At 39.1% G+C, this 14,062-nt stretch overlaps 1 protein-coding gene across 1 annotated transcript in view; it reads right to left on the minus strand.

The window, feature by feature from the left end:
* The window catches only part of PLCXD3 (phosphatidylinositol specific phospholipase C X domain containing 3), a 154,749-nt gene that overhangs the window by 55,700 nt on the left and 84,987 nt on the right, over nucleotides 1-14,062 (minus strand). Inside the window, exon 2 of the mRNA XM_011000771.3 lies at nucleotides 925-1,633. Within this exon, the coding sequence (XP_010999073.1) occupies nucleotides 925-1,633 (709 nt within the window). The remainder of the gene's footprint in view (nucleotides 1-924; nucleotides 1,634-14,062) is intronic.

The following is a 14,062-nucleotide window of genomic DNA, read 5'->3' on the forward strand; positions in this document are numbered from 1 at the left end:
TCAGGGGAATGAGCTACAGAGATCTTTGGTGATTGTTAATTATACCTCACAGGTAATCACTACTCTACATGTATGGCTGGGCTTAATCAATGAAATGTCTACCCTCTGGAGGATGATTCTTGCTTAGAGTATAGCATAAAGGCACAGATTTATGGCTTGAGAAGAATGGGGGTTGAGTCTTTGTGTCATCATTCATTGCCAAGTGGCTTTAGGCAAAACATATCACTTCTCTGAACCTTAATTTTTATCTGTGAGACAATATCTACTTCCCAGGGTTGTTACACAAATCAGATGGAATTAGGTACATGAAAATACCTGAAAATAGTAGAGAAGGGGCTTTGTAATCTATAAAGTGCTACACAAATGTGAAAAGGAGTGCTATGAAAAGATAACCAGATGTGGAGTCAAAGTGCATGCTGCAATGGGTTGATCTGTGTCCTACAAAATGACATAATGAAGTCCTGATCCCCAGTACCTGTAAGTGTAACCTTATTTGGACACAGGATGTTTACAGATGTGGAGTTACGATGAGATCATCAGGGTGGACCCTAATCCAATATGACCGGTTATAAGAGGAGAAGAGAGAGAATCACAGGGAGAATGCCATGTGAAGGTGGAGGCAGATATTGGAATGATGCATCTATAAGTTAATGGACCCTGAGGGGAGAGGCATGGGAAAGGTTCCCCCTCAGAGCCCTCAGAGGGAGTTGATCCTGCTGACATCTTGCTTTCAGACTTCTAGCCTCTGGACCTGAGGGACGGTAAATTTCTCTTGTATCAAGCCACCTAGCTTGTAGTACTTTGTTGTGATAGCTGGGAAACTAACACACCCGAGTATGAATTTTATTAGCTCCGTAAGTTACTAGCTCTTTGAATTTGGGTTAAATTACTTAAAATTTCTCCTGATACTTTAAAGACACTTACCTTTCTGTGATTGTTTCTCTGAGACCGCTGGCCACGCCTTTGACCACGGTGCTGGCCTTGGGGGTCAGCACCACCTGAGATATAAAAAACGACCCCTTCTTTCTTCTCTCAGTGATGGACGCCTGAAGAAACTGGATCAGTTTTTCTGGGTCGGTGGTGTTGGCCCAGGGAGCTGGCATCATCTGGCCTGGCCAGAGAAAGGGCACCTCCAGAGCCACTGGGCTGTGGTAGAAGACCAGCACTTGATAGTCCTTCTCCCACAGGTACTTGAGACTCACCTCCTGGGCAAAAATCGCTGGGCACATTTTATTCCCGTAGATGTCTTTCAGCATTTGGACCAGTTTTTCATGGTGGTATTTCTGCATCCCATAAAAATGGTTGAAGTCCAAGAATACTACCTCCTTATGGTGATCTGTGAGGAATGCATTGATCTCCTCCAGGCCTTCATTGACTTTGGCACTGAACAAACCATGAGCAAAGTAGAGTTCATTGTCGGGGTCTCTGGGCTTGGTGGAAATTCGGAGATCAAAATAACGGATCCCAGCTCCTAGCTGACCAGTGAAGTTCATCGTTTGAGTGGCCAGCCATTTCCGCATCAGCTTTTTGGCTACAGTTCCAAACACAGAGACAAAATTCTGGACAGTTTCTGGCTGTTCAGGCCCCACTGGAGAGGCTTCATCAATGTAGAAGCTGAAGGAATCATGAGATCCTAGAAAAATAACAAGGCATGATGTGGTTACATTGCAGTCCTTTGTCCTTCCTCACTTCTTTCCCTCTTGCAATGTCCCTGTCTCTTCCTCAAATGAGCCAAAGGAAATACTCAGGAATATTTACCTAGTTCATTCAAATGTCTTAGAAGCGTCCTTTTTATAACTTAGTGTAGTACACAGAGGACTTCAATAGACCAAACGGTTTGTAAAATGATAAGAAAAAATGCCATCTAATAAATATTTTAAAATTCAGAAGATCATCTTCTATTTTTAATGTATTCATTGGAATGTATTCATTAGAATTGGTTTTCTATGTAGGCCGCATACGTGACCATCCATAAACTAGAATTTATAGGGACTCACCAGTTTCCAAATACTTTGTCTTCAACCTTGCTCTTTCCCTTATTTCAGGTTTATTTTAAGCCTAGAGGGCTTGTTTCAATGAATAAAGAAGACCTTTTCACCAGCAGACGATCAGTGTCACCTCATACACTTGGGAAAGTGTAAGAGGTCACAGGAATAGAGGAAGGGAAGAAAAAATGCAGGAGAACAGTACAGTGCTGGCACATTCAACTTCATTTCTGACCCTGCATTTAGGCAACCGTGAACGTAGATAAAGTCAAGTACTTCTTACATATTGAATAAACAATTATTTTTTCTTACAAGTTAACACAACTGACAACATTTAAAAATTAACTAATAGACTATTTTCTTCACAGACATTTACTCTCAACAATGAAAGCTCTCACTGGAGTTGCTTCCAAATTTAGAAGAGATTTCTTCCTAGGAAGAATCTAGTTAGTTAGTTAGTTAGTTATTTCTGGCAGTTACAAATACAAAACTCCAGAAGTGTAGTGATGAACCTGTGTATGATTTGTCTTGTAAGTACAGAGTGCCGTTTAAAATATGATTGGACCCAAAAAAGGAAAAAAATATTTCAAGTTGTAATTTTATTTTTTAAAGCCTCCTTTAATTCTTGGGCATGACTAAGAAGTAAAATTAAATTAATGTATCCTGGATTTTTCACATATTAGAAAAAGCAGGTGTCATCGTTCCTCATCTGCTACTCTGGCTTCCTCACATCTTGTTGCTCCATTCCTGATCTACATCCCCTGAGGCACAGCTTTTTCTAGATGTTTCACCCTTCCAACTCAGCACACACACACACATGCATGTGCACACACACACATACACAGCCCTCTAAGTTTATTATCATCACGTCATGGCCTTTGCCTGATTGAAGCAACTTTTTTCAGTGGTGCAATACTTATCTTTGTCTATGTTCCATGTCTGCATTAATCTATATCTACATGTCTCTATGCATATCTCTATATCTATGCCTAGCATTAAACAGCCCATAAGAGTAACAAGAGTATGAATTTCAGACACCATGGTAGGTATTTAGAGAAAATATTTTGAAAAATACTTTGATGTCTTGCAAATCATAACCTTTAAGATTTGGAACAGATAATACCTCAGAATTATTGGGCTTTTTTCAAACAATGAAAGGTAACCCCCAAATATAGAAATGCCGTGTTTAATTTCATCCTGAACTATCTGATCTATTTATCTTTAGGAGAAAGTATGGGAAGAAAATGTGAGCACTTTATGAATAAGCAAAACTGTCAGTTTGGATCTGGCATTGACAAATTTTAATAGGGATTTAAATTGCTACATGTTGATTTATTAGTTGCTGTTCAGTCGATTGCTAGTATTAATGAAGGAACTAAGCAAATTGTAATATTGTTCAAGAGTATGTTTAAAGAAAGAAATAAAAAAGTGAGTTTAAGAAAAGTTATAATGAAATAACCTAGGATTAAAATAGGTAACAATAAATAAGCCCTCAAAATAAGGGCTAATTTACAAAATTTACAAAATTTAAAGTTTATTTCCAGGCATGTGAAAAAAAGGTGGATGAAAGTAATTGGTTATTTTTGTAATCTAGTTGAAGACAGAATTAGAAGCAGAAAGGGAATTAAATATGACTACATTTCTTCCTCCAGAAATGAGTTGTTCTTTGTTTTCAACATGTTAATAATGATATTAATTTGTTATTAAGGCTAAAATAAGGTAATGTTAAAAATATAAATTAAAAACAGCCAACAGTCAGAGGAGAAACCATTGATCCCCTCACCAATAGTCGTTCTAAGCTAGATTACGCTGATGTGCAGAATGATGCATCAGATGCAAATATTATTTGGAGAGGAGAATTAAATTATCCATCAATACAAAACACTATCTATGCATTTTGGGAGAAAATACATAATCTAATTTTAGCCAAAAAAAGAATATTTTCAGGACTTTTAATTTCATTTGGATAGCAATTCCTCTCCAATTTCAACATTTCCTCTAAACCATTACATTTTCTATTTGTTTGAACTTAAAATAAAAATACAATACTGCTTTATGACTTTCAACAACAGAGAAAAAGTCTGGCCCAGCCCTGTGTCTTTAAAACTAGAAAGGCTGCCTGTGAGTAAAACAGTGCTAAGCACTGTTTTTTTGTTCGTAGCTACATTCACAACCTGTCTGCCTTATCTGGCCTAATATTTTGGTTGTACATTAGCTCAGTATTCCCATTTTCTTGTCCTCTTATCCTTCTCTTATCTACAGCCCCAGGCTTGTCCCTTGGACCTGATGCTTAATGTTGCTTCTCTGATTCCGAACTTAGCTTCTCCACGTTGGGTTTGATTTGCCCTCTCTACTCAGACAAGGGCTGGCTACTTCCATCATGAGCTCAGTCCAGTCAAGTTCATTTGCTCTGGCTCTGGATAAGTGAATGTAATGGAAGAGGTTATTTTCTTTCATTTCTTGGAAACAGGCACCTTTATTAGTTTCTCCTCAGTCTGCTACATCATTCCCTCACTCAGGCAGCAGGCATACTTCTAAGACAGACCCTAACATCCTCTGTCCTCCTGGCATTCACATCTCTCCATCTGAGTGTGGGCCCAATCTAGGGTTTGTTTCTAATGAATTAAATAACACAAGCAGGATGGGATACCACTTCTGAGGTTAGGTTACAAAAGTTTGTGATGTCCATCATGCTACTCTCTCTCTTGCTGGTTTTGATGAAGCAAACTGCCATGCTGGAGAGGCCCATGTGACAAAGAATGACCTCCAGACAACAGTGAGTTAAAAACTGAGCCCCTCAGTCCAACAGCCCTCAAGGATCTGAATCCTGTCAGCAGCCACTGACTAAGTTTGGAAACACATCCTGTCCCAGTGGGATCTTGATTGCAGGCTTGTGAGACACCCTTAAGTAAAGGGCCCAGTTAAGCTTTGCCTAGATTCCTGAGCCACAGAAGCTGTGTGTTGTTTTAAGTGACTAAGTTTTCAAATAATTTGTTACACAGCAATAGTTAACTATTACAGGTTATAACAACTCTTTGGGGTTAATGAGGGGATTTGAGGTCTACAGACCCAACTGCCTAATATAAGAACTTGGAATCTTAATGAAGATAAATGAATTTAATATAAAATGTTCACATGCATCTCTTTATGCTTGAAAACTATGTATCAGATAAGAGAAAGAGTGGAAGAAAGAAGGGTGGTTTAGAAAGTCTTCTTGAATACACAAATGGAGTTACTCCATTCTACATACTGCCATGGACGATCTTAGATGTTATCTAGTCTAATTTGCTAGCATGCAGCATCCATTTTATTAACTTGACAGTGTAAGGAATCTGTGTGATGATCTCATTTTTATGATCTCTTGTAGTACTGGACTTAGCTTCTCATCCTATCATTTGGTGTGGTAGGAAATTCTAGGATGGCCCCAAAACTCCCAACCCCTAGGCTAGATGCCCAGTATAATCCGCTCCCTTTGAATGTGGTAAATATGATGAGATATCATTCTCATGTTTATGTTCCAGTATATGGAAAAGAGATTCTTTTCAGATATAATTAAGGGTGCTCATCAGTTGGCTTTGAATTTACCAAAGGGAGATTACCTTGGGCCTGTCTAACCTAAGCAAGTAAGCCCATCAAATAGAGATAATGAACAGCAGATGATCTGTTGGTCTTGAAGAAGCAAAATGCAATGTTGTAGGAGGGCCATGTGGCAGCTGAAGAATTAATAGCCCACCAAAGTAGTATGAAAATTACATTGAACTGAATATGTCTGAACAATCAGCAGCCACAAGCAAGAAACATTATCTATACTTAAACCAAGTCTCTGAAAACATAGTCACCATTGATTTTCCTCCCAGAGAGTTTCTTGGTTGGGGAAAAAAAAAAAAAAAACTGACCTTAGCACCAGAAGTGTGAGTTCAGCTATTCATCAGAATTAAAAAAAAAAATTAGAACCTTCCATGCTCTCCCATTGAAGGCTTACCCACCCTTCTTTTGTTAGGTTTCGTGTATGAGCCTTTCTGGTTATTCAGTGAGTTACTCGTCTTTGAGTGCTTCCGCACGTACACCTTGTATACATAAATAAACCTTGTCTTTTCTCCTGTTTATCTGTCTGTTGTCAATTAATTTGTAGACCACCAATCACTGGATTCAAATCGGAAGAGCAAACGTTTTCCTCCTTACAGAGTGAAGAGTGGGCAGCTTCTAGGAGCTGAGGGTCACCATCCTACAACTCAAGGAACTAGAGTCTGCCAACAATCAGCAAGCTCACAAGAGGAGCCTCAACCTCAAATGAGATTACAGCCTTGGCCAACACTTTGATTTCAGTCTGGTGCAGTCTGGCCTTCACGTTAAAGTAAACTAGGCAATGCAGTGCATTGAGAGCAGCACTGAAAGGGGTGCTGGGAGCCTAGGCTTGAATTCAAGCTCACTAACTCACAGTTTAACACTGGAGAGTCATCAGATTGTTGACAGTTCTGGCTTTGAGTTTCCCGATTGTTCACTTAGTATACTCTCTACACCTCCTTCATAGGATTCTTACAAGGAAGAAACGAATCCATGTTCATGAAAGTTCCATAAAACAACTATAAAAGTTAAATTACTATTATTTTCTTATGATGATATATCTAATCACAAAACACCTACTCACTTGTGGCTAAGAAAAATATTACCTAGACAAATACAGATTGGGTTGACTGTATAAGCTCATTTAGAAGGAAGGCAGGAAGAGAAGTAACTTAAGTTGCAGGATTTAGGTTTGTAAATATTTTTTGCAAACAAGATTTTTATCCATGACTTGTCTAAGATTTAGCAAATGTAGAACAATCAAAATTATGCTATTTCTTGTTGCTTTGAATGGCAACTAAATCTTTATATTCTACCATCTTGAGAAAATTGATCTGTTATGTATGTTACGTATTGCCTCTCTTCCATTCAGTATATTTCCAGTATTATCTATATAAGCCCTTTGAGATGAAGTTCTAGTTGGCTTCTGTTTGGCCATCATTCCATTTCAGATTTTACAAAATTATGAGTTTAATCAACGTCAAAGAAAATGTATCAAGTCCATTACATCTGTGAATGTGCAGAACAAAAAGGCCTGGTGGGCTAAGGTTTGACATGCCCATGAGTGTGCAATTCCAGTATCTACATTCCTAACCTTAGAATCAAGGCTCTGACTGTCAATATAAGAACCGCTCCCCTCCTGGCCTCTGCAGAGCACTGAGCTTGCTTGCAAAAGCTTATGCATGGTACTCTGTATTTCCCTTTCCTTGCCTGTTCCTTCTATTCATGTTTTATTTAGCACAGGGCTGAGGTTTTTAAGATTCCTGCTTTCTTGGGAACCAGGTTTCCTGTGAATTTGATATCTTGGTACCTCTTGTGATAGTAGGGCCAACCACACAGGAGTACGGAAGCATATGTTCCTTCCATCTGTGAAACAAAAGAAGACTGCTCGGTGAGGAACTGAAAGGGTAGATTTAGTTTCTGAGGCCCTTTTCTAGAGTGGAAGATAGTCAGGTGGCACTATCTCCACTTCCCATAAGAAGAGTCAGAGCTCTGGAGTGGAGTTACTCTCCTTTCTTCCCTTTATGAAAGTCTTATTCCCGGTCTTCTTTTGTGACTTACATGGATTCCTTTGTACACTCCTGATGGCCTACTTTTTCCCTGAATTTCACAGTTCTTCTGGTCTGCAGCTCCCTCTCATCAACTAGTGATTATTATTAGATGTTGTTACCAACACTCATTTTGCTCATTGAATTTTTTCTATCTTTATATCTTGCTCTCTATCTGCAACCCCCTACATATTTATATACACTGATTTTCATCTAGAATGTAAGCTTCCTAAAAAGCAAATCATTATGCCTTGTAATTTCCTATGCCCACTAGTGTGTATCTAGCTTTATTCATGTAAAAACATTTGATTCAAGTCAATAGGTCACAATTGTTCACAGAAGACACACTACAAAACTGAAATAGCTGCTTTTACTAATAATCATTTTTACAGGTTAGGCCAATATTGGCCCTCTCTTTTTTTTTTTTCCCCCATTTCCTTTTAGATTTCTCAGAAATTAACCTACACAAGCTGGCTCTCCCTTTCCTGACTTTGGTTCCATCTTGAACCCACTGTAAATAGATTATTATGATTGCAACTCATATAAAACCTCTGAAATAGCCTCAGTGACTACTAAACAAACTCACCAGCCTTCTGTGACCTCATTCCTACACCCTAGCACAGAGCTGGACAGGCATTTAGTTAACGTTGTTGAATAAACGCATGAGTGAGTCTTGCTCAGCCTTCCTGGAACAGTTGATATTACTGTGCTTCGTTCCTGAAATATTTCCCTCCTTTGGCTCGCTGGAGTTTTTCTACTTCCTCTGAAGTTGTCCCTCCTCAGTCTCCTTTGCTGTCTCTTGTTGCTTTTCCAATTCCTAAACCAGAGTGTTGTCCAAAGTTCTATTCAAGACTTCAATTCGCTCCATGCTTCTCCTTGATCTCATTCATTTCTTTGGCCTCATGCCTTACAATAGATGCATAATAAATTGATACTATCTAATCTGACCTGCATTACAGATTCCCTGTCTGCCTACCAGGCTGCTAAATTTCACTACTCCATGGGAAACTGAAACTTAAAATGTTCTAAATGAACCTTAGTTTCTTCCCTTTCAAACCTGCTCCTTTATATGTGTCCCTTTCATACTTATCTCATAATCCTTTTATCTCATCCTTAGATTCATGTTGAATTCTTACTTGCCCCTCTAACCTCACATTCAATCAGCCTTAAAGTCTCTTGTATTGACCTCCAAATTCTCTTTCAGGTATGGCCTATTCCAAAATTCCATTGCCAGTGGCCTTGTATCCTGCTGGACCACTGATACAGCTTTTAGGTAATGTTCCCTTCATCCAAGCTACTACCGTTCAACCTTCCTCTATAGGCATTACTCTGCCTTAGCCTGCAGAATAGATTTAATCTTAGAAGAAATGGATTCCAGCCAATAGAGTGGCATTTGTCAACAAATCCCTCTTGCTTTCTGTCTCATTTTCATTAACATGAATTTTGCCTTGGTTATTTATCTCATATTCAAGTCTTCTTAGGGAATTATTTGCTCTTATGACCCCCTCCCACCCTTAGGAGACTGAAATTTCATCACTAAATGTTAGATTGGTAACTAGAACCAGGTTACCTGCTGAGTCTGTCTGCCTGTTGGTATTCCTTCAATACCACTGACTCTAGAGTCCTAATTAGGCAGTTCCATTACCTCTTACCCTTGTGCTAAATCCCTAAACACAACCTTGGTGTGCATCCTGACCTTGAGAGGGCACAAACCCGATTGATGGCACACAGGACTCTGACCTCAGCTCATGATCATCTCTGCAGGTAGATCTGTACTGCCCCATTTCTGATAGTACTTAAAATAAATAAAACCTACTCTTGGTTTCTAAATGTAACAGAGGAGAGAAAATACACAGATTATGAAAACAACATTAATTCTCAAATCACTTTTACTTGGTTTGGAAGTCAGTCAATTATATCCAATTTTAACTGCACAATTCTCAATCTGACAGAAAAAAAATTTCAAAATTAATTACTTGGTCCTTATTTGACAACCTACAGTTAATCTCATTAATTTTTATTTACCCCATTGATTAAAGTGATCAGTTATTTGGATTTCTCAGAAACAAAGATTAAACCTTGCAGAATAAGGATCACTCCTTATTCCTGGCATGTAATCCCACCTCAGTCCTCCAGCACATGATCAGGTCTTTGTGGACAATATGAGACTTTGTGTCATCAGAGATAATGCACAGGATGTATCACAAACCGAAACACTTCTAAAATTGAACAGATAATTAAAAACTACACACTCATAATTTGATATGTGTACTTCACTTGACATAAATGTATGGGAAACACAATTTTTAATATTAAATTAAACCCGATATATCTTGCAGAACGCTGAGATCAATCCTTTTGTAAAGGAAAAAGCAAAATAACCATGCTGTGATTTCTCTTGGGTAAATCTGTGTCTTTCATATTGTGTAAAGCCTTCTCCCTCAGCACATCTCAGAGACAGTAAGCCGAAGTAAAGGAGGCTGGCTTCCTCACTTAAATCTTTTGATCCGGGATCCCAGATGCTAAATTTGAGAAACTCTGTTACATCAATGCCTCCCAGTAGAGAAGCTCAAAATTCATCACAATTTCTTTAATTTACTGGGTTTTTTTTTAAACCAATAGACGAGCTGAGAGTTAACAGTTTAGAGCAGCAGCGTTCCAATCCAGGGGCAAGAAAAAAGCCTGCTTCAATTGCCACCTTAGTAAAACTGTTAAGCCTCCTTTTCATACTTCTTTTAAGGACTATCAATAGGGCTGCCAGGAAAAATAATTGAGATCCCAAGAAATAGAGAAGTCATAAATTACTGTCTAACTTCCCATAAACCAGCTCAGCTTTGCATTCTCCCTTTCCACTGCAGCATCTGTCTGGAAGGACCATGTTCAGCAGAGAGTCAAACCGAACCATTCTCTGAGCTGTTGCTGTGTGTACAGAGCTGATAAGCCAATGATTACAATATCCCAATCTTCTAAATCTGCCAACACAGTATTGGTGAGGGTAGATTCCTAAAAGAGAAGGTCCTGCAACTGGGAAGAATCTATATCTGAAGTATAAAGATTTAAGAGGAAAATCAATAGAGTGGCAGTATTTGTTAGGTACTCAGAAAGACCAATAGACCCATCTGTTCCCCTAGAGAAGTGGTACTTAATTGGGTGGTTTTGATCCAGGAGATATTTGACAACACATGGAGATGTTCTGCATTGTTACAACTGAAAGAGGCAGTGCTACCGGCATCTAGAGGACCAAGGATGCAGCTGAACATCCTACAAGGCCCTGGACAGCTCCCACAACAGTCAACCAGCCCAAACTGTCAGTACAAGAGTTTCCTCTTATCTGCAGGGGATACGTTCCAAGACATCCAGTGGATGCCCCAAACCACAGATAGTACCAAATCCTATATATATACTATATTTTTTCTGTATGTACATACCTATGATAAAGTCTTACTTATAAATTAGGCCCAGTAAGAGAATATTCAAACTCTTGCAATTTGCTGCACTTCGGGGTCATTATTAAGTAAAATGAAGGTTACTTGAACACAAGCACTGAGATACTGCGCTGTGACAGTCAATCTGATAACTGAGACAGTTAAGTGACCAACAGGCTGGACACTCTGGACAAAGGGATGATTCAAACCAGGGTGGGCTGGAGCAGTCGGCGTGAAATTTCATCACACCACTCAGAACAGTGAGCAATTTAAAACTTATGAATTGTTTGTTTCTGGAATTTTCCATTTAATATTTTTGGACCACAGTTGACCACGGATAACTGAAACCGAGAAAAGCAAAACCTTGGATAAGGGGGAACTGCTGTAGTAACAAGGCTGAGAAAGCCTGCTCTACTGGAAACCATACAGGCAGATAAAGTAATTTCCAGAAGTAGAAACCAAACACTGAATTGCCTCCCTGTACCTGTACACACATTTTCCCAAAGCAAAACTCATCTCTCACACGCTTCTCATTGTGCCACTCTACTTCGAAGCTGTTCTGAGTACTTACGGCAACTGAAAACTATCACACATGAAGCATTGCTTTTGGATTTGTTTGAAACCCAATAGAATATGTGGCTTAGGCACTTATTTCTACCAATCTCTTAATTTTTCCCTTCAAAACTTCTTTCAATTGATCTGACAGTTCTCAAGATAATCAGTAAATCTTTCAGGTTAAAATTAAACCATGCAGATAGGTAGTTGTTATTCATTGATCTCCATCTTCACTCCAGAAACTTCTGTGAGGCTCAAGTTTTGTAGAGACTAGATTTGTCTAGCTCTTACTTAACAAGTCAAGTACCTACTGTGGGCAAGACACTGATAAGAGCTCTGGGTGTGGTTGAGAAGAGGTGGGAGGTTGGGGTATTAAAATCACAGCACTTATCAAGTAAGGGAAGGGAAGGTAGGTTCCTTCTATCAAGTATCTCTTATGTCTCATGTCCTGCTCTGTAGTATCAAGATTTTGGTGGACACTTATTGATTACCTGTTACATGCCATGCATCGGATCAAGGACATGGAAGTAAAGCAGTATAGCTGATCCCTAAGCAATTAGGGGGATCGACCCTCTTTGCAGTGGAAAATCCATGTATAATTTATAGTTGGATCTCTGTTTATTCAGTTCCTCTGTATTCTCGGTTTTGCAGCTACAGATTCCATCAACCACGAATCTTGTTGTAGTATTTATTATTGGAGAAAATCCATGTGTAAGCAGACCCAAACAGTTCAAACCCATATTGTTCAAAGGTCACCTGTACAAGACTCATCTGACGCTGCCCTTGTGGAAATCATATAATAGTGGGGTGAATTAGGCAAGAAAAATCACTATTATTATAAAGTATGACAAGTGCTGTAAAAACTATATGTGATACTTTTTGATATCCTGAGCTGGGTATCATCTTCTAGAGCTAATTAATAACCAAAGGTAAAGGGTGAGAATAATATCTCCAAACACACGCAATTGTTATGGCTATACTTTTTCAATACTAATGTGCTTATGGATCACCTGAGGATCTTGTTAAAATCTGGGGTGAGGCATGAGATTTTGCATTTCCAATAAGCTCCCACGTATTATCAATGCTATTGTTTTAAGGACCACACTTTGAATAGTGAGGAATTAAGGTAATAATGGCGTCTCTTCCTCATCAATTACAAACCCATTTCCTTGCTTTCTTTCCTCAGTTTTCTATGCTTCCTCACCCTTAGCTCCCATCTCTTCACACACACACACACACACTTGCATACACACATACACACTGATGCACACACTTCTGCATGTATGATTTCCAAGTTTGGGGAGATGTCATAAACACACATGTTGTGGGTTATTAGCTGAATCCTTTGCTGTGTCACTAAGAAGAAAGTCTAAACTGATCTTTGTTTTTTATTTATTAATACAACATTTATTAATAATCTTTATAAGAAAACATTTATTTTGGTAAGTTTTCTGAGGTCACTTACGTGTGAATTCTGGAAGGCAATCTGATCATCTTAATAAGCCAAACACAAGTCCTTGGCCACAAGAACAAGACAGTAGCAGATCTGAGCACAAGAAAGCCTCATCTCTCTTATCCTTGAAGCCACCAAGCTGCTCTCCTTCAAATGTCTTTGTTTCCAGATTCATAATGACCACTCTACCAGATGCAATGAGTCAGGGAGAAGCATGAATCAAGGATGACTAAATAAGAAAGATAGAAGGTGGTGTTTATCAAAGAAATGTGGCAAGGATTAAGGAGAAAAATGGCATTTTTTTTTGACAATGTTGGCGTTGGCTATTTTAGCAGAGCTTAGAGAAGAACACCAAAGGAATCTTTGTCTGTTGGTGAACAATGTGGGAGAAAACCAGAAGAAAGCCACACTTTCCCTGGTACTCTGCTCTGCTTCAACTCCCAAAGGGCCTGGATAGCCCAAGAAGGACAAGACAGTCTGTACCTAAGAGAGTGATGTGCTTTACCTAAGAGGAAATATAAGAAAATCTGTTGCATAACAGACTGTCTGGTTCTTGCTCCAATTGCTGTCCCCCAGGATGCTCCCTGAAGTCAAAAGAAACTGAACTCTCAGGAGCTTTTAGTAACATGAAGCTCATGGTTCCCAGGCCACTCAAGATGGGATCTCCTTTGCTTGTGGAGCTTCTGCTACACCAGGCTTCTCTCTGCTAATCGAATACACTAAGCTCATTCCAATTTAGCCCTTGTGCACACTCTTCCTCCTGCTCTGCGCCTCGTTGTGTGCCTGACTGGCACCTTTTCATCCACATCTCAGCTTAGATGTCATTCTCTTCAGTAAACCTTCCTGTACCTAAAGTACCCAACTCAACCCACCCTCCCTCGTATATGATCAAGTTTTGTTTTCTTCATTGTATTTATCACCAGCTTCGAGTTTCATTTTATTTAATTGCCTATTTGCTTATCATCTATCCCCACCCAACTAGAATTTAAATTCCATGAGAATAAGAATCTAATCTGTCTTGCTCACTATTGT

The sequence above is a fragment of the Camelus dromedarius genome, chromosome 3 (assembly GCF_036321535.1).
Source record: "Camelus dromedarius isolate mCamDro1 chromosome 3, mCamDro1.pat, whole genome shotgun sequence".
Classification (NCBI taxonomy): domain Eukaryota; kingdom Metazoa; phylum Chordata; class Mammalia; order Artiodactyla; family Camelidae; genus Camelus; species Camelus dromedarius.